This window comes from Polyergus mexicanus, unplaced genomic scaffold (assembly GCF_030449975.1).
Source record: "Polyergus mexicanus isolate NDT 795.1 unplaced genomic scaffold, iyPolMexi1.0 SCAF_24, whole genome shotgun sequence".
Taxonomy (NCBI): Eukaryota; Metazoa; Arthropoda; class Insecta; order Hymenoptera; family Formicidae; genus Polyergus; species Polyergus mexicanus.
This window is the reverse complement of record NW_027223344.1, coordinates 780,646-801,656: the sequence shown is the minus strand read 5'-3', so window position 1 is coordinate 801,656 and position 21,011 is coordinate 780,646. Positions and strand designations below refer to the sequence as shown.

Here is a 21,011-nt window from a genome sequence, read left to right as displayed (position 1 = left end):
TTTTGCATGAAAATATATTGCATGAATATATTTCTTCATTTTCATATGCTTTGTGCAATAATGACATTAACGTGAAAGAGCGTATCACAGTTTTGAAAATGTAATCGTAGCCGCCGGTCACATTATGTTCGTGTATTATAGTATTATATTGTAGTGACATAGTATAATATATACGAACATATAGTCTATAATTTATAATCATATTTTGTATATATCACATGGAAGAGAAAGACACAGGAGGCAAGATGATCCCAGGAGTAAGCTTATGGAGAGCTCATTGAGAGAGACACAATTATATCTTTTGATTATGAAAATACATCGAAATAATTCTTTCGAAATTATTTACAATCTTGCGAAATATTCTAGTATATTCATCCGCATTTTCATGCATGATAGTTCATTGTTATGACTTTCATAGAAATAGGACAATCTTTGTAACTCTTCTTGAGTTTTTTTATGTATTAATATATTAATAGATTTATATGATAAAATAAATAAATAAATATATATATATATATATATATATATATATATATATATATATATATATATAAACGTGTTAGAGAGAAATATAATAAACGTTATACACGAATATGGATATTCGATCGTTGTACTGTCACTTTGAAAACATCTATTTATTCTATTTAATGCATAAAATCTTGAGAAAAATATGCACCGGAAGAACATTTAAAAAAAAATAATTTTCCCTTAGATTAACCACAACGAAAATGTTGTGGTTATCGTTGATTTAGTTACGAATAAATTTAGAAATACTATCTTGTGTTTCTGATGTATAAATTTGATACAATAACTATTAAAAATATGATACGTGTAATATTATTATGACAATAAGATAATGATAATGATTTATTACATTAATAAATCATTATCAGTTAGTTGAGTTACAATAATTATAGTTAGTTTTTGTTTGATTATGTGAGCTTAAAGTACTTTGTATTATCAAACGTGTATGTTATCAAAATGTGTGGAAAATAAAGATTATTTGATTAAGCATACTAGTCTTAATATGTGCTACGATAATATGGTAAGCTGTTAATTGTGCTTTATATAGTATCTTTTGATTCTAAATTTTGATTCTGCATATTAGTAATTTTTTCAAGTTAATATCAAAATATCATTTGGCTAGAAAGTAGAACGATGAGCATGATATAAAAAGCGTCGCAGAGATAGAGCGCTACTTGTTAAATCGACGTAGGATTATATTGAAGGATACAACTGTGAATGTTGTTAGTGAAGGACTTTTCATGAAAGACGTTGCACGAGTATAAAAAAGGTCATTGGACGTGATCGTTGTGCGTTGCATATGATCTGTTGACAAGCAAAAATCGCATCCATCAATTTTTCCAAATGTATCGATACGTTATTTTTTATCTAACTGTAAAAATTATTATATTAAAGAGCATACCATGTAGTCGAAGACGCGTATCCTGTTTATGTTGTCATATGCAGGTGCAAGGAATTCGATGAACCACTGGAAAAAAAATGTTTAATCTATCATTTGTTAAATATAAATTGGCCTACTTTTCAAGAAAATAAAAATTGCAATGGTTACATCATATATCGAAAGATGACAACTCGATATAAATTATGTAAATGTAGTGTATCTTTACCTATCCTCGTGCCGTCTTAATGACGCCGGATTAAACGGGTGCGATGATGAAGAATATTCGTGACAATCCCGATTTCTTCCTCCGATTCAGCCGATGGACGCCGCGTCAGCCGAGTATTTGGCGTACCGCAAACAGACGAAGTAGCATTTTGCTTCGCTTGTGGCGTCGGAAAGGAGGAGCGGCGGATGAGCGGGGGTGGTCGGGCTCCTGAGGATGGATAATTAAATTTGTTCGTCTGCCGCTAATCGAATCAAAATGGCTTTTGTGCTATTTACGGTAATCTACACGATGCAAGCGAGATACTTTTTTTTTTGCCAATAGTATTTTAATTATTAGAGATATTATTATGAAAAGAAAATTTGACTTTTTGATTTGATTAATAGAATTGTATATAAACGAATTGATATACATTTTTCCCCCAAATTATTGAACATCTCGAATTATATTATAATTTGTAGTTATTATAAATTATATTTTGATTTTCTCTTTCTCTCTCTCTCTCTCTCAAAAATATAAATAAAAATATCTTTAGTTCCATATAAAGTATTATTAGAGAAATTGAATCGGTTTTTTATATATTATGGGGCTATTAAAATTTAAAAAATGTTTAATTAATTATGGAGATATTAAAAAAATATAATTAATTATTCCGCACATACCTAACAAACGCAATGCGGAACGGGGTGTTGCAGGTATCTCAAAAGACCTTTGACTCCTAATTAATTCTCTTAAAATGGGACGTCTTGTGGCGGGTAGGTCCACGCTGGAGGAGCATCTCCGAGAGGTAATCGTGCCTGCCCTAGACGAATCCTTATGCATTTTTGAAAAGAAAAGGTGCAATAGTTTTTCACGTATGCGTATCTATCCGAGCATCGAGAGACGGTCTTTACTAGCTCCGCGAGGAAAAACCAAGCGCTTATCCGTCGGTCTCTGCCGAATATCGCAATTAATTTCGTGCAGTGCAAATTATTGAAAACTTAATCCAAATTTCAATTTAAATTTGGAAACATGCAAATTGCGAATAGTAAATAACGTGCGCAAATAATTAGAAATAGCGCAATTGTTTGCGTTGAAATAAAGTATCAATCGCGAATTAAAGAATTGAAATGATATGACTTTACTTTTAAATAGATATTTGAATAATTAGAGAATACAGTTATACATAAAATCATATTGTTTTCAAGAAGCGCGGGCAGAAGATTTTTAAAACGTGCATTTTTTCCGAAAAATTTTTTGTCGACACAAGTTCCAATATATTATAAAGAAATTTTAACGATACTAAGTTTCAACGCTTAAAAATTTCTGTAACATGTGGCGCAGTACTTTTTCTCTAATAGCGAAGCGTATTCGCAGTACTTCAATGAGAGCAGCTATGACTGATACGAGCAACATCGCCACGAGTATGTGGCCTGCCACCGTGACAGACTTCATCTGACGCGTCTTCAAGATCTCTTCAGCATTTTCTTTCATTTCTTCCTCGATGCCTTTCTTGGATACGCAGGTTTTCTTCTCATCCTCTTCATCCTCCCTGCTATCTTCTTCTTCGGAGTCGCTGTCGTCATCGTCATCTTCGTCATCATCGCACTCGTCCTCCTTGTACGTGCAATTTTCATCGTAATCGCTCAGAAAGACCGACATCAAGCGATCTTCGTATTGCAGATTCGGACAGCGTTTTAGTTTACGATGATCCACGGGCTCTCTATCTTTCGCCGAGTCAGCCAGAACACCGACGTCGTTTTCATCCCCGTTTTGATTCTGATCGGAATAATTCGTGTCGAATAACAATCGCAAAGGCAAGAACAGAAGCACGCCGAATATCGTCAGTATCAGTATAATGCTAACGTTAATACCCAACGACAATCGTTTTTCCTTCATTCTGGCACAAAGTCTCGGTTATGCACCCCAACCGTTGTTTACCTAAATATTGTCAATTCGCAGCCGGTACGATACAAAGTCTATCGTGGATTTCCATGGTAACGCGAATCAGGTGGCATTCAAACTTACGTGGCTTCTTCTGATCGAAAGCTAATAGATATACAATTACAAATTGATTGACTTCGCAAATTCAATTATTGTCTAAACAATGGTATACGCACGCGACGATGCACTCTCGCGTTCGTTCCTCTTTGCTCGTCTCGACGCAACTGTTGCGCGTGCCGTAATTCCAAGTGAACCTGGACGTTGTCTATGATATTGATTTCTCCAGGTGGACCAAGCACGTACGCGCAAGTCTGCCTCGCAAGATCCCTCGTCGGTGGACACCTCGGATATGTAGGTAATTAGATTATGCTTATGGCAAACAATTTACCACGGAGTTTTGAACACATTGAAGGGCGGCCAAGAATACCTGCGAATAGGTCAGACATTATTAGAGGAGCAAGATTTTTCTTCTCGGAACATAAGAAATATATTTAGTTTAAAAATATAGGAAATATAAAAGTTTTATAAAAATTTTTATATATTAACTAAAAGCACTTTTTGTTCGACATTATAATAAATTTATATAAAATAGTTTTTTAATGTGTATCGGTGCGCACTAATGCATCCAAATAATGAATTCGTAAATATAAAAATTAATTATCAATTAGAAAAAGCATCATACAAAAAATTGCAGGCTTCTCTCTGCTTACAATAATTCTAGCACCTATTATGAGGAATAACTACGATTTAAAAAATTTGAATTTGGCGTTTTTTTCTGGTTCGCGACAAAGCGAGCAATTCACAGTTTATCGTTCGCGAAACGTATTTCCCTCCATCACGTAGCCGATTAGAAAGAGAAAGAGATCCGACTGTCATCGCTCTCTCTCTCTTTCTAATGTTTAAGACAGTCTTTCAACAGGGACGTGTGTCTATCTCTATAAATTTATGAACGTAACTCGATCGTAACGCGTGTTGTCTAATGTCTAACAGATCTTAACACGGTATTATAGCACGTGACCATTGTGTCGCGATCAAGCGTCAACCGTTTCTGATTGCGGTCTGGCAATAATCTCTTCATTCGATGACATTTTGCTGTCAGCAAGTCCTTCGGATTTTGCCTTCCGACTAACTAATTAGTATATTGCTAACTATTGAATCTATTGCCTTGGCTTATCTCTCTTCAATTTAATCTAAACTCGACATACATAATTATTTTCGAATACAATATAAATGAAAAATATATACAGTATCTCTAACGACATAACGGAGAGTAGAATATTATTTGTAAAGTAGTTTGTGAAAAATTCTTTAAGAAAAATTTATATATAATTAAAAATTTTATATTTTAGTTCTCGTGGGCAAGTTCTTTCCTCGCTTCTTTCGAAAGAAGTAAACTTTCTGAAACGAATATTCCCGAAGGGATAAAGAAATATGGATATTAATTTTTACTTAGAATATATATATATGCATGTATAAATGATTCTCTAAACATGGTTATTATACGTTTATTATTAGCATGGAAAATAAACGAGATGACGTGCAATGACCGGAAATTGATTAAGAGATATCAATGCATGTACTTAAAGCTTAAAGCGTATCTATCTATTATCGAGTATACATTAATCTCCCGCCCCTTTCCTTCATATCAAAAGAAAAAATCGACGCGTTGACTTGCACGTAACGCATTCTTACGTAAGAATATGCGAGCGTTACACACCCACACACACACATGGTTACCTGATTGTTCTCCATAGAGCTGGTCAGAAGTTTCTCGAAAGTTATGCGACCGTTATTACAATAAAATTTTAGTCAGAGAGATGATATTTATATCTACATATTTTAATCGATTATGATTCGTAACAGTGACAGAAAGATAAATAAATGATAAAATCGGATATAACAACTTTACTCACACACAAAGAAATGTTCGTAAGCATCAAAAGCATTATGGTTATCAGTCGTTTCGCTTTGACAGCACATAGATTCAAATTAATCACAAGAATCACATCTAGTCGATTTGGATCGCGTAAGTTAACCATACGAATACGTAACGAAAGAAATAATCGCTCGCAACTTAATACGACATTCCCGACACTGGACAGGACAGAACTAGTTTTTTGCGGGAGAAATGGGCGCGAAGGTCCGCGACAATTGTGACATCTCTAATCTAACACCAAATTCAAAGTACCTATATGATTGGCTATCCGCTTTCCCGATTATTCGTTCCTCTAGCGGTCACGCGGCGCTAATAGCGCTATCGGCTCTGTTTTTTTTATCGACGTGGTTAGTTATCCCGATCCAATTCGCGACCCAATTTGTATCGCGACTAACCGTATGTACATCTAGATAAATATGCATCGATGTAAATTTTTCGTGCGTGCATAGATTTCAGTTGCAGATTATGATTGTGACAAAGAGATAAATAAATGATTAATCGAATATAAATTTACTTAATCGCTAAGAAATGTTCGTAATCATCGAGAGCATTGGTCATTGTCAATCGACTCTCAACCTTGACAGCACGTGAATTTAAATCAATCACAAGAATACATCTACTCACGACTTGGTGTAACAGTTAACGATACGAATACGAATAAATAAAGAGAAAGAAGATCGCTCGCGACAACTCGTATGACACTCGATATCGACTGGATTACTTTTTGGCGGGAGAAACGCGCACGAAACGTCCGCGACAATTGTGGCATTTCTAAACTAACATTAAATTCAGAGTGACTATATGACTATATGATTGACTTCACCTTTTTTTTTTCGATCGACGAGAGGGGAAAATGCGTACCCTAGGACCGGCCCTAGGGCGTGTGTGGGACTCGACCCAACCTAAATAAACGGCCGGACAATACCCACTAAAAGCCCCTCCCAGCAGATCTGTAGTCTGTCTTAGTTCCTATTTATCAAGGGCTTTAGGGCAACGTGATGATAGGACGACTTCACCTTGCCCGACTATTCGCTTCTACATTTACGATACTTTATTCTCGCGACATAATATTTAATTTCGATCTGGAAGACACGTGCGATAACTCAATGCGCGCGCCCTCTAAAAATGCGACACGTCTCCCTCTTTTTTGTACTTAATGACCTGCCGAATGTATGTAGTTAGGGTCTATTTAGATAAAGGTTCATAGATACGTAATGCACAGAAAAATCAACCAATCATTTGTCTAATACGAAGAAGGTAGCAATATGGCGTCCTAGACACTTGATTGGTTAATTTCTTTATGATGCATATGCATTATGTACTTATAGTAAATTTCTTTGGGTAGGCTCTTAAGCCCATATCAGACTATCGGCATTGTGATTGGAGATGAAAGATTCAAATGTAATATTAATCGGAATAAAGAAATTTTAGCTCCTTTTGTTCTAATTAATTAAATTTTAATCTTTAGTTTTTAATCTTTAATGCGTAATTTGGTACGAGTTTTATGATGCTTCTATCCATATCGATATAATATGTATATTTTAATACGTATTAACGTAAGTATATATCTAACACCCTTATATACTGACCGAAAAATTGACAATCGGTCTCAGAGCGATTAATGACGTCATTGTCTCTGTCAATAAAAAGGCTCGAATTCGTAATAAAATATAGTGATTAATTGTACCGGATTGCATTAATCCGTTCATTCGAAAACGATATTAGGAAGATGAAAGTAGAAGTGGGGATACCTATTCTACGTTCACCATATGAGTATTTCCATTTCCACTTCTACTTTTATCTCGTAAGGGGGACGGTATACTACACTGGCCAATCATAGTCATTCCTTCAAAAAATAGAATGGCTGGGCTGCGTTCGGAAACATCATCCGTATACGCACGAGCGTCGTTCTATCTTTGTTAGTTACCAAAAATTGAACAAAGATAGAACGACACTCTATGCACACGGGTGATGTTTCCGAACGCGGCCCTGTGATTGTAATATAGTATAAAGTAGGTATTAAAGTATATCGGTGTAAACGAGGCTATGATACATGAAAAAACTTAAGCGATAAGACTTAAGATGTAAGGAAAGCCAATTACAGTCGAGAATGTAAGCAGCCATATTGAAACGAAAGTAAAATTTGAAAATTTTCTATGGATGAAATTCTTACGTCTTATTATATATTTACGATTTTTTTATGTACCGTGGCTTTAAAACTTTTTCATGTTTAATGGCTTTAAAATATATATGTATATTTATTTTGTTATAACAAACTGAATTCTCTCTCTCTCTCTCTCTCTCTCTCTCTCCTCGTAAGAATTTATTACGCTTTATGTCCCTAAGCGAATGGTCGCGTTTTGCAGAACAATGAGAGGGCGAACCTAACGAAATAGCGTAAGGAAAACTGCGAAACGTTCGTAATTGATTCCCTTTTCGTTACCCTAATCCACCGTATGGGTTTGTAACCCTTACTGAGTTATGCCCGATTTTTTTCACATCTCCCGACAGCTATCTCCTAGATAAAGATGTCCGTTGGATGACCCGATTGATTGATTCTGCGAGATATCTGCCGAGTAAAGTTATCGGGAAGTAAAGAAACCGGGTATTATTGTCTTATTAACTACTCGACGTTGATTTGTTGGTTCTAAAAGTAAGAGCCAATCACGTTGCGTTGCTACCGATCGGTTTCTTCGGTTGCACGCACTTGTCGTTTATCTTTTGTTTTATTGCATCACTTTTTTGACCTTCGTGGTTGGTATCCCTCTCTTCCGGGAAGACCACTGTGGCGTAAGGACGTGCGCTCTTTCGGGATCGAGTTGCGGATACAAAAAAGTAAGTATATTGTACAATAATTGTGAAATATTAATATTCGCGATCTTAAACAGGCTTGCGACTATTATATCTCGTTTATGGTCGTGAGGTAGTCCGCGATGGAAAGGGATTCGAGAGGATACGCGGCCGCGTTCGATAGTCTTCCGCCATAGTCAATTGCGTAGCACCGCGAATATCGGGAGTGTCGCGAAAATATAATATTGTGTTCGTTCGCGATACTATATACGAGCAATTGTATCGCGTTATTCTTTAATTTTCTCGATTCGTGTGATATTTGTGATAGAATTCGGGCTTGCGATCGGTATATTTCGTTCGTGCGGTGGTCGCGAAGGGAAGAGGGGGCGAGGAGGAGGGCAAGGAAGAAGGCGTCGGTATGAAGTTGCCTGCGACCGCCATTTTCGCGAGGGGTCCGCCGTTACAAGACTAATCGCGAAGTGTAGGTGAGTATCGGGAAAATGATGGAACATCGCGTTCGTCGCGTTTTATTTATTCGTCCGATCGTATATCCGTATATATCGGGAATGCCGAGAGATATAAAATGACGAGTAATTATAATTACTTTATATTACAGATTGATCCAAAACCAGTGGTGGCTTTCTAAGTTTTTCTTGATGGTTTGCCAAGTAATGTGACAAAGACAGACCTAGAATTCTATTTTACTCGCTTTGGCAAAGTTATGAAGGTGGTCATAATGTACGATTAGGAGAAAAAGAAATCCAGGCGTAAGTCTAAAATAATTTTTATATTGGGATCTTTTTATATTAGGCCTTGCGCACAATAGAGAAAATATTAGGAATAGAAATAAAATATTAAATATCAGGAGGAGCAATTTGGAATTATTTTACTTCAAACAAGGAAACGGAATGGATTAATTATTTTTAATTTTAATTTTTTTATTTCATTATGCGTTAATCCATTCCATTCCCTTGTTTGAAGTAAAATAATTCCAAATTGCTCTTCCTGATATTTAATATTTTATTCCTATTTTTAATATTTTTTCTATTATGCACAGGGCCTTAAGATCTCAATGAAAAATAGCAATTTTTAATATTTCATTTCTCGCATTGTTCTGGCGAGCATGTTTTTCATTATACTTTCTCACATTTGGACAACTGGACGCATCTATCCACTGCTTCTTCATCCTTGAAGCTGAGAAAGCCGAATCCTGTGGTCCAAATGTGAAAAAGTATAATCAAACACATGCTCGCTAGAACAATGCGAGAAATGAAATATTAAAAATTGTTGTTCTTCATTGAGATCCTATATGAGCATGTATGCAGAATTTATATTTTGATTATTATTTGCCTGTTCGGGCCATCCATAAGTCCCATATTCTCGACCATTCTCATCGGCCACCCTGTTGAGGTGGGCCCCTGATCCTAATGACTATTGTTCATCTTGCTAAACGAGTCCTGCGTTTCTGTACGTTTAAATTTTAACCTGCAAAGAAAAAATATGTAAATGTACTATTAAATTATTTTTTTATCAAAAATAATAAAAAGAATTTTAAATTCGCATTGAAAATGAATTTTTGAGATAAAGTTTAGAAATATATGCGCATTATATAATACCATTTACAATTATCTTTACGAATTATTGTATATTTTAGGCTAATTAATTACTTTATATTAATTAATATAAATTCTGCATACATTAATGCTCATATAATACTCTATTTCTTAAATAAAAGTATGATTTAATTCTGAAAATATAAAATACAAAGTCACATACATTAATTAAATGGTATGTTTATATCGTAAAGTAACATTTTTTTAAATAATAATACTTATATAATAAATATATTAAAAATGTGAACACGCACAGTTTTTAATATATTTATTATATAAATATTATTATTTAAAAAAATGTTAGTTTATGATATAAGTATACGGTATATGGTATAAGTGTACAACAGTATACTTATATCATAAACTAACATTTTTTAGAATAATAATACTTATATAATAAATATATTAAAAGCAGTGCGCGTTCACATTGCTTTTAATATATTTATTATATAAGCATTATTATTTAAAAAAATATAAATTCTGCATACATTAATGCTCACAAGATCTCAATGAAAACTAACAATTTTTAATATTTCATTTCTCGCATTGTTCTGGCGAGCATGTTTTTCATTATACTTTCTCACATTTGGACAACAGGACGCATCTATCCACTGCTTCTTCATCCTTGAAGCTGAGAAAGCCGAATCCTGTGGTCCAAATGTGAAAAAGTATAATCAAACACATGCTCGCTAGAACAATGCGAGAAATGAAATATTAAAAATTGTTGTTCTTCATTGAGATCCTATATGAGCATGTATGCAGAATTTATATTTTGATTATTATTTGCCTGTTCGGGCCATCCATAAGTCCCATATTCTCGACCATTCTCATCGGCCACCCTGTTGAGGTGGGCCCCTGATCCTAATGACTATTGTTCATCTTGCTAAACGAGTCCTGCGTTTCTGTACGTTTAAATTTTAACCTGCAAAGAAAAAATATGTAAATGTACTATTAAATTATTTTTTTATCAAAAATAATAAAAAGAATTTTAAATTCGCATTGAAAATGAATTTTTGAGATAAAGTTTAGAAATATATGCGCATTATATATTACCATTTACAATTATCTTTACGAATTATTGTATATTTTAGGCTAATTAATTACTTTATATTAATTAATATAAATTCTGCATACATTAATGCTCATATAATACTCTATTTCTTAAATAAAAGTATGATTTAATTCTGAAAATATAAAATACAAAGTCACATACATTAATTAAATGGTATGTTTATATCGTAAAGTAACATTTTTTTAAATAATAATACTTATATAATAAATATATTAAAAATGTGAACACGCACAGTTTTTAATATATTTATTATATAAATATTATTATTTAAAAAAATGTTAGTTTATGATATAAGTATACGGTATATGGTATAAGTGTACAACAGTATACTTATATCATAAACTAACATTTTTTAGAATAATAATACTTATATAATAAATATATTAAAAGCAGTGCGCGTTCACATTGCTTTTAATATATTTATTATATAAGCATTATTATTTAAAAAAATATAAATTCTGCATACATTAATGCTCACAAGATCTCAATGAAAACTAACAATTTTTAATATTTCATTTCTCGCATTGTTCTGGCGAGCATGTTTTTCATTATACTTTCTCACATTTGGACAACAGGACGCATCTATCCACTGCTTCTTCATCCTTGAAGCTGAGAAAGCCGAATCCTGTGGTCCAAATGTGAAAAAGTATAATCAAACACATGCTCGCTAGAACAATGCGAGAAATGAAATATTAAAAATTGTTGTTCTTCATTGAGATCCTATATGAGCATGTATGCAGAATTTATATTTTGATTATTATTTGCCTGTTCGGGCCATCCATAAGTCCCATATTCTCGACCATTCTCATCGGCCACCCTGTTGAGGTGGGCCCCTGATCCTAATGACTATTGTTCATCTTGCTAAACGAGTCCTGCGTTTCTGTACGTTTAAATTTTAACCTGCAAAGAAAAAATATGTAAATGTACTATTAAATTATTTTTTTATCAAAAATAATAAAAAGAATTTTAAATTCGCATTGAAAATGAATTTTTGAGATAAAGTTTAGAAATATATGCGCATTATATATTACCATTTACAATTATCTTTACGAATTATTGTATATTTTAGGCTAATTAATTACTTTATATTAATTAATATAAATTCTGCATACATTAATGCTCATATAATACTCTATTTCTTAAATAAAAGTATGATTTAATTCTGAAAATATAAAATACAAAGTCACATACATTAATTAAATGGTATGTTTATATCGTAAAGTAACATTTTTTTAAATAATAATACTTATATAATAAATATATTAAAAATGTGAACACGCACAGTTTTTAATATATTTATTATATAAATATTATTATTTAAAAAAATGTTAGTTTATGATATAAGTATACGGTATATGGTATAAGTGTACAACAGTATACTTATATCATAAACTAACATTTTTTAGAATAATAATACTTATATAATAAATATATTAAAAGCAGTGCGCGTTCACATTGCTTTTAATATATTTATTATATAAGCATTATTATTTAAAAAAATATAAATTCTGCATACATTAATGCTCACAAGATCTCAATGAAAACTAACAATTTTTAATATTTCATTTCTCGCATTGTTCTGGCGAGCATGTTTTTCATTATACTTTCTCACATTTGGACAACAGGACGCATCTATCCACTGCTTCTTCATCCTTGAAGCTGAGAAAGCCGAATCCTGTGGTCCAAATGTGAAAAAGTATAATCAAACACATGCTCGCTAGAACAATGCGAGAAATGAAATATTAAAAATTGTTGTTCTTCATTGAGATCCTATATGAGCATGTATGCAGAATTTATATTTTGATTATTATTTGCCTGTTCGGGCCATCCATAAGTCCCATATTCTCGACCATTCTCATCGGCCACCCTGTTGAGGTGGGCCCCTGATCCTAATGACTATTGTTCATCTTGCTAAACGAGTCCTGCGTTTCTGTACGTTTAAATTTTAACCTGCAAAGAAAAAATATGTAAATGTACTATTAAATTATTTTTTTATCAAAAATAATAAAAAGAATTTTAAATTCGCATTGAAAATGAATTTTTGAGATAAAGTTTAGAAATATATGCGCATTATATATTACCATTTACAATTATCTTTACGAATTATTGTATATTTTAGGCTAATTAATTACTTTATATTAATTAATATAAATTCTGCATACATTAATGCTCATATAATACTCTATTTCTTAAATAAAAGTATGATTTAATTCTGAAAATATAAAATACAAAGTCACATACATTAATTAAATGGTATGTTTATATCGTAAAGTAACATTTTTTTAAATAATAATACTTATATAATAAATATATTAAAAATGTGAACACGCACAGTTTTTAATATATTTATTATATAAATATTATTATTTAAAAAAATGTTAGTTTATGATATAAGTATACAGTATATGATATAAGTATACGGTATATGGTATAAGTGTACAACAGTATACTTATATCATAAACTAACATTTTTTAGAATAATAATACTTATATAATAAATATATTAAAAGCAGTGCGCGTTCACATTGCTTTTAATATATTTATTATATAAGCATTATTATTTAAAAAAATATAAATTCTGCATACATTAATGCTCACAAGATCTCAATGAAAACTAACAATTTTTAATATTTCATTTCTCGCATTGTTCTAGCAAGCACGTTTTTGATTATACTTTCTCACATTTGGACAACAGCATTCGGCTTCCTCAGCTACGAGGATGAAAAAGCAGTGGACAGATGCATCGCGGAGCATTTTGTCAATCTAAATGGAAAATAGGTATAACACATCAATACATCATCGCCATGTTTTCCATTTAAGTTGACAAAATGCTCTGCGATGCGTCTGTTCACTGCTTCTTCATCCTCGAAGCTGAGAAAGTCAAGTCCTGTTATCCAAGTTGAGAAAGTATAATCAAACCAAGTATAACCAAAGTATAACCAAAAATGAAAAAGTTCTGGCCACTTGGGCCCGGTGCTAAATTTTTTAAGGGGGCATATACCTTTCTCGGACAAAAAAAATAGCATATTTCATGATTTTTTTTCGGCGAAAATATAAAAGCTACGAGGATCGGTTTTTTTCACAAATAAAAGTACACATTTTAGATTGCATTTTTTGATTTTTGTTTATTATTTGTATGGAAAGTACTTTCCCTACAGCCCCTCGCCCTAGGCCTTGCATGTCTTGTAGGGTTTTGCGGTACCGGCGGAATCTCCGAGCTGGTTTATCTGAAACAAAGAAATCAAAAAGGGTCTTAAAATTTATGATATTTTGTAGTCCCTATCGGATGGGATTTCTAAAATTTTGATTTTTAACAGAATGGCGGACTTTCAAACTTAAGATATCGATTTTTGGCCAAAATTTTCATTTTGTTTAAAGAAAAAAAAAACAGAAATAATTAAAAAATTGCAAAAAGCATCCGATAGGGACTACAAAATTTTATATACTTGCGGTAGGTCTAAACCGCTATTAAATCGGTTGAGCCGTTTTCGAGTTTCGGCCGGTACCGATTTTGAAAACATGGTTTCGAGAAAAAAGCTTTTAAAGTTTTACAACAGGTTTACACTACAATAAAACTGATTTTTTTCAACTTACATGAAATCATCTATTCCAGGCCCATAAAGTGAATCCTCCTTAGCCAAATTTTCGTCCTCCAATTGACTTTTGGCAAGTCGGCGATGAATTCTGGCCTCCCGAGTCGCGTGTTGCGCGCGAATGTCTCTGCTTGGCTGAATCGGTGAGTGTCACTTGAAGCTGTGAATTGCGCTGCATTTCGCCCAGTTTTTATCCCCATTGTGTTCATTATTTTTAATAAAGATGTGGCTCCTTCGTTGAATAGACAAACTGCTATATATGTTGCTGTTTCAACGATGCGAGCACTGCTGTTCGTAATTTTTGGGGCTATTCTCCAAATTAAATTATTATAACTTTCGTTAATATTTTGGGTAAACCCGCCGAGACAACGTTTTAGCAACGTTTCATTAGACAGGTCTTTATAGATAGGGTGAATCGCATTCAAAACCTCTTCAGATAAGGTTTTGAAACTTTGCTCGTACCTGTTTAAAGTGCCGTTGGCTTTTGCCTGTTGCCACTCACACCACGATTTGAAGCCTTCGGGACAAAGTTGGTGTTGCGGATCTTTTGTTGTCGAACTGTAATGATGGAATGTAGCCCAGATGGCGTCTCGCATTTTTTCCACCGAATCATAATTTCGACGAATTGCAAGACCGTAATATACGCTGAGCTTGTCAATCATCTTCGCAGTTAACTTGTTTTGGCCACCAATACCTTTATTTTCTTTTTTACATTTTCGGAGTCGCGCGCCCATTCGTTTTTGCACGTGTCCAATGCATTCCTTTTTATTTATAATCACATTATCTCCATACGGTTTAGAATCAATGATACCTTTATAGGTTTTTGAATCGCCATCGCCAATGTAGTCCGTATATTTAACTCCATACAGGTTTTCGGATCTCTGAAACATCTCTTTGATGGCGTCCACTTCCATTTTGCCAGATGAACCGTAATGATTCATGTGGCAGACTTGTTCGTGTTCAATTTTCCACTCATTGTACTCTTCAGTATCTTGTTTTTTGCCCCAAACTTCGCATGCTTTACGGTCTAGATGAGAGAGGTTTTTTTGCAAGATATTCTCGGTGGTTTGCTATTATCTTCCGAGAGGCTTGCCTTCCTCTCTAAATTGAAGTTATATTTTTTTAGAAGTCTCGAATATCTTAAGTAGCGTGTGACGAATCGAGAATGTCGAATCCAGAGAAGGACGATTGTTTCGATCTACCCATTGGATTACGCGGTCGCAAATCTCTGTCGTTTTTAACCGATGTCCATCGATTGCGCATTGCAGGGTTTGTCGCGAGATCATTCTCCAAATACATGTTTTGCGTAATTCACTCGTCTGTCATAGATGTTCCATTCAACATGTAAAGCGTCGAAAGAAGCGTCGAGGCATTGCTCCGACGAATTAAGATAGAAGTGATCTCACTTTACGGTTTTCATATAGATATTGCGTTCGAGTCCGCTTTGTTGACAATCGCATTTCTGACATTTCAAGAATGTGTCATGCGTGATGAGACGAGAATGCTGAATTTAGCAATGAACGATCGTCTCGGTTTAACCACTGGATTATGCGGTTGCGTATCTTGACGATTCTTAACTGTCATCTATCGCTATGCGAGTGTTTGTCGTGAGACGTCATTCTCCAAACACGTGTTTCGCGCAATCTGTAATAAGTATAAGTCAATACCGCGAGTGACGGATCGCGAGTGCCGAATCTAGCGATGGACAATCGTTCGATCTTCCCATTGGATTACGCGTACGCGTCTACCGCGATTATTTATACTCGAAGTCCATCGCTTCGCGCGTAACAGTTATGTGTTTGTCGCGAGATTCCGTTCTCCAAACACATGTTTCGCGCAGTCTGTGATAAGTGTGGTATCTGCCAATATGGCGAGTGACGGGTCGCGAGTGTCGAATCTAGCGACGGACGATCGCTCTCGATCTTTCCATTGGATTACGCGTTCGCGTCTACCGCGATTATTTATATTCGTAGTCCGTCGCTTCGCGCGTATCAGTTATGTGTTTGTCGCGAGATTCCGTTCTCCAAACACATGTTTCGCGCAGTCTGTGATAAGTGTGGTGTCTGCCAATGTCGCGAGTGACGGATCGCGAGTGCCGAATTTAGCGGTAGACGATCGCTCGATCTTCCCATTGGATTACGCGTACGTGTCTACCGCGATTTTTTGTATTCGGAGTCTACCGCTCCGCGCGTACAGTGTTTGTCGTGAGATACCTTTCTCCAAACACGTGTCTCGCGCAATCTGTGATAAGTGTGGTATCTGCCAATATCGCGAGTGCCGAATCTAGCGATGGACGCTCGCTCGATCTTCTCATTGGATTACGCATACGTGTCTACCGCGATTATGTGCATTCAGAGTCCATCACTTCGCGCATTCGAGTGTTTGTCGCGAGACGTCATTCTCCAAACACGTGTTTCGCGCAATCTGTGATAAGTGTGGCATTTGCCAATATCGCGAGTGACGAATCGCGAGTGCCGAATTTAGCGGTGGACGATCGCTCGATCTTCCCATTGGATTACGCGTACGTGTCTACCGCGATTTTTTGTATTCGAAGTCCACCGCTCCGCGCGTATCAGTGTTTGTCGCGAGATGCCGTTCTCCAAACACATATTTCGCGCAATCTGTGATAAGTGTGATGCAAGCTGAGAAGAAGATGAATGGACAACTGGACAATTTATATGATACAAAACTGTAAATAAACTGATCGAGGGCATTATATAACTTCAAAGTGCAGTTGAAGGTGTAAAATTCTCACCAACCGGTGGGAATAATTAAGAAGAAAAAAGAAGATAAATGTGATATCTGCCAATATCGCGAGTGACGGATCGCGAGTGCCGAATTTAGCTGTGGACGATCGCTCGATCTTCCCATTGGATTACGCGTACGTGTCTACCGCGACTTTGTGTGTTCGGAGTCCACTGCTTCGCGCGTATCAGTGTTTGTCGCGAGACGCCGTTCTCCAAACACATGTTTCGCGGTATCTGTGATAAGTGTGGTATCTGCCAATATCGCGAGTGATGGATCGCGAGTGCCGAACTTAGCGGTGAACGATCGCTCGATCTTCCCATTGGATTACGCGTACGTGTCTACCGCGATTTTTTGTATTCGAAGTTCACCGCTCCGCGCGTATCAGTGTTTGTCGTGAGACGTCATTCTCCAAACACGTGTTTCGCGCAATCTGTGATAAGTGTGGCATTTGCCAATATCGCGAGTGACGAATCGCGAGTGCCGAATCTAGCGATGGACGATCGCTCGATCTTCCCATTGGATTACGCGTACGTGTCTACCGCGATTTTTTGTATTCGGAGTCCGTCGCTTCGCGCGTATCAGTGTTTGTCGCGAGACGCCGTTCTCCAAACACATATTTCGCGCAATCTGTGATAAGTGTGATGCAAGCTGAGAAGAAGATGAATGGACAACTGGACAATTTATATGATACAAAACTGTAAATAAACTGATCGAGGACATTATATAACTTCAAAGTGCAGTTGAAGGTGTAAAATTCTCACCAACCGGTGGGAATAACTAAGAAGAAAAAAGAAGATAAATGTGATATCTGCCAATATCGCGAGTGCCGAATTTAGCGGTGGACGATCGCTCGATCTTCCCATTGGATTACGCGTACGTGTCTACCGCGACTTTGTGTGTTCGGAGTCCACCGCTTCGCGCGTATCAGTGTTTGTCGCGAGACGCCGTTCTCCAAACACATGTTTCGCGCAATCTGTGATAAGTGCGGTATCTGTCAATATGAATGACGGATCGCGAGTGCCGAAACTAGTGATGGACGATCGCTCGATCTTCCCATTGGATTATGCGTACGTGTCTACCGCGGTTATCTGCATTCAGTCCATCGCTTCGCGCATTCGAGTGTTTGTCGCGAGATGTCATTCTCCAAACACGTGTTTCGCGCAATCTGTGATAAGTGTGGTATATGTCAACACCGCGAGTGACGGATCGCGAGTGCCGAATCTAGCGATGGACGATCGCTCGATCTTCCCATTGGATTACGCGTACGTGTCTACCGCGATTATTTATACCCGGAGTCCATCGCTCCGCGCGTATCAGTTATATGTTTGTCGCGAGACGCCGTTCTCCAAACATGTGTTTTCGCGCAGTCTGTGATAAGTGTGGTATCTGCCAATATGGCGAGTTGACGGGTCGCGAGTGTCGAATCTAGCGACGGACGATCGCTCGATCTTCCCATTGGATTACGCGTACGCGTCTACCGCGATTATTTATACTCCGAGTCCGTCGCTTCGCGCGTATCAGTTATGTGTTTGTCGCGAGATTCCGTTCTCCAAACACATGTTTCGCGCAGTCTGTGATAAGTATAGTGTCTGCCAATGTGGCGAGTGACGGATCGCGAGTACGAATTTTAGCGATCGATGATCGTCCTAATCTATTTATCGGGATATGCTGTCGTATATCTTGGTTATTCTTTATCGGCGTTCATCGCTAAGTTTGACACTTCCATCTCGTCATACATGAGACACTTTTTGTACATCAGAAATGCGATTGTCAATATATATCGGATGCGAACGTAATCTCTTTGTGAACCGTAGGGCGAGGTCACTTCCATCTTGATTCGTCGCAGCGATCCTTTGACGACTCCTCTCGATGCTTTAGCAGTATTGTTTTAGGGTGGCAGATGATGACAGTATATCTATGATTACCGCGACTCTCCATGCAGACAATTACTTATCTAAGGTCTGTTCTATATATCTTCCTTAGCCGTAAGTATAGACGTAACCGTAAGAATCATCTAATACGCGTGTTCATAATATTTTAGCCATATTGACTGAAATACTACGAACGCTCGTTATTGATTGATTCTTACGGTTGTGTCTATACTACGTCTATGAGATTTGTGTAAGATAGGCCTAATTCCCTTCTCATTTGTACTTCACGCGGCCAATTTTAGGCTGCTCGATGTTGTAGAAATGTAGCAACAATGTACTTATTAAAAGAGCAAATTTCTTACCTCCTACACGCCAAATGAAGTTTCTGTCGCAGAGATTTTATTTGATAAGCAGGAGATAAGAGTCCAGCTTTTTTTTTCTTTAAGTGCGTTGTCGTTACATTTTGGTAGCAGCGAGCTGTCTTAGATCGGTCACGTGAAGCATGAATGGGAAAGGAATATTAGATGGGTAATTATTGGTATGAAGTCTCGGTAGTGATAGCGAAACTGTCATTGTGTGTCACTTTTGAACAATGCTGCTTTAAATGTTGGATGAAACATTTATTTGCAGATGAACGAATTATGCGCAGCACATGTTCGGAGAAGAATATCTTGCCGACAAACACTGATTGCGCTAATGAATGGACCGGTTATAACGACCGAAATTCGCGACTGCGTAATTCAAGTGGGTCGATCGAAACAATCGTCCTTTCTGGATCCGACACTCTCGATTTGCCATACGCGATATTAAAAGATATTCGAGACTTCTAAAAAAATATAATACATGATATAGAAGAAACATATACATTTGTTATGTTCTTACAGGTTCATATAAAATATAAATGTAATCAAATCAAAGCCAACTCGATGTATTTTAAATCGACTGGCTCCAATTTACTATTCACACTTCTAATGTTACCGTTATGTTTATTAGATATTCTTATTGCAGTACGATGTTTATTTTTCGAGCGCCGAGACGAGAGAGAGTGGCTCGATCCATTCCGTTCTCGAATCGCTTCTGTAAGTCTTAATCTTGAGATTTCTTTTTAAAGCATTAATTTTTTCTTTTGTTGTCCCTGTTTATGTATATTTATTACATTACTTAAATAGAGTATATTACCATTTATTTCTCGCACACACATTTCACGCGATCATTCTATCGGGCCATAAAGGATCCAAGTCGGATCCACCTTTGCGCGAGTCTATTATCAGAGCGGAATATTTTATGATTTATTGTCAGCGAGAGAAATTAATGAGATTTCGTTACTTTTGCGGAGCGGAACAATGCTAGCGCGGTATTGTGACAAAATAAATTGAAAGTCACGAAGCAGCAAATAATAATTAATATTTTCATTATCGATTGTTATTAGCCGCGTCTTTTCCCGCTGATTAACAGAGTTGGACGATGCTCTCGTAGATTCTTTTCCTGCATGGTGCGATTTGATGATTTATCGTAGCCACCATACACACACTTGCCATTTATCATGTTCGATAGCGCCGATAATCGAGCACTGTTGGATCTTCAAAACTAGAGACTCAGGCATCATCTTCCAAAAGACTAGAGAGTGTTAAAGACACATCAACTTAAAGATATTTAATTTTTAATGATTTGAAACAGTTATTATAAAGCAACTTTATTATAAAGTATTATAAAAGAATATTATCTTGACATTGGTTAATAAGTTTTGAGAACAAAAAAACATTTAAGAGCAATGCGAGAACACACTGTCACTTAAAAATTATTATCATTTTTATCATAAAAACGACAAATAATGTAA

The 21,011-nt window shown here is 35.9% G+C and overlaps 1 protein-coding gene, 2 long non-coding RNA genes and 1 pseudogene across 4 annotated transcripts; 1 reads left to right on the top strand and 3 right to left on the bottom strand.

The window, feature by feature from the left end:
* Window positions 1-536: 536 nt before the first annotated feature.
* LOC138942897 (uncharacterized) lies at window positions 537-3,966 on the bottom strand. Of its 2 annotated transcripts, XM_070313371.1 has the most exons (6): window positions 3,728-3,966; window positions 2,955-3,656; window positions 2,291-2,441; window positions 1,632-1,838; window positions 1,427-1,492; window positions 540-1,329 (listed from the first exon to the last, which is right to left on the bottom strand). In XM_070313371.1, the coding sequence occupies exons 2-4, from the start codon at window positions 3,504-3,506 to the stop codon at window positions 1,648-1,650; spliced, it is 894 nt and encodes a 297-aa protein (XP_070169472.1). In that variant the 5' UTR covers window positions 3,507-3,656; window positions 3,728-3,966; the 3' UTR covers window positions 540-1,329; window positions 1,427-1,492; window positions 1,632-1,647. The 2 variants fall into 2 exon arrangements, with proteins under 2 accessions (XP_070169473.1, XP_070169472.1); XM_070313372.1 differs by lacking the exon at window positions 3,728-3,966 and having other exon boundaries at window positions 537-1,329; window positions 2,955-3,523.
* Window positions 3,967-8,234: 4,268 nt separating this feature from the next.
* LOC138942901 (uncharacterized) lies at window positions 8,235-14,778 on the top strand. The gene is made up of 3 exons (XR_011448395.1): window positions 8,235-8,322; window positions 8,894-9,044; window positions 14,576-14,778. It is a non-coding gene; the product is annotated as an uncharacterized lncRNA (long non-coding RNA).
* Window positions 10,450-12,920, bottom strand: LOC138942902 (uncharacterized). Its single transcript, XR_011448396.1, has 3 exons — window positions 12,778-12,920; window positions 11,728-11,862; window positions 10,450-10,812 (listed from the first exon to the last, which is right to left on the bottom strand). It is a non-coding gene; the product is annotated as an uncharacterized lncRNA (long non-coding RNA).
* On the bottom strand, window positions 14,074-15,598 carry LOC138942900 (uncharacterized; annotated as a pseudogene).
* Between the last annotated feature and the right edge of the window lie 5,413 nt (window positions 15,599-21,011).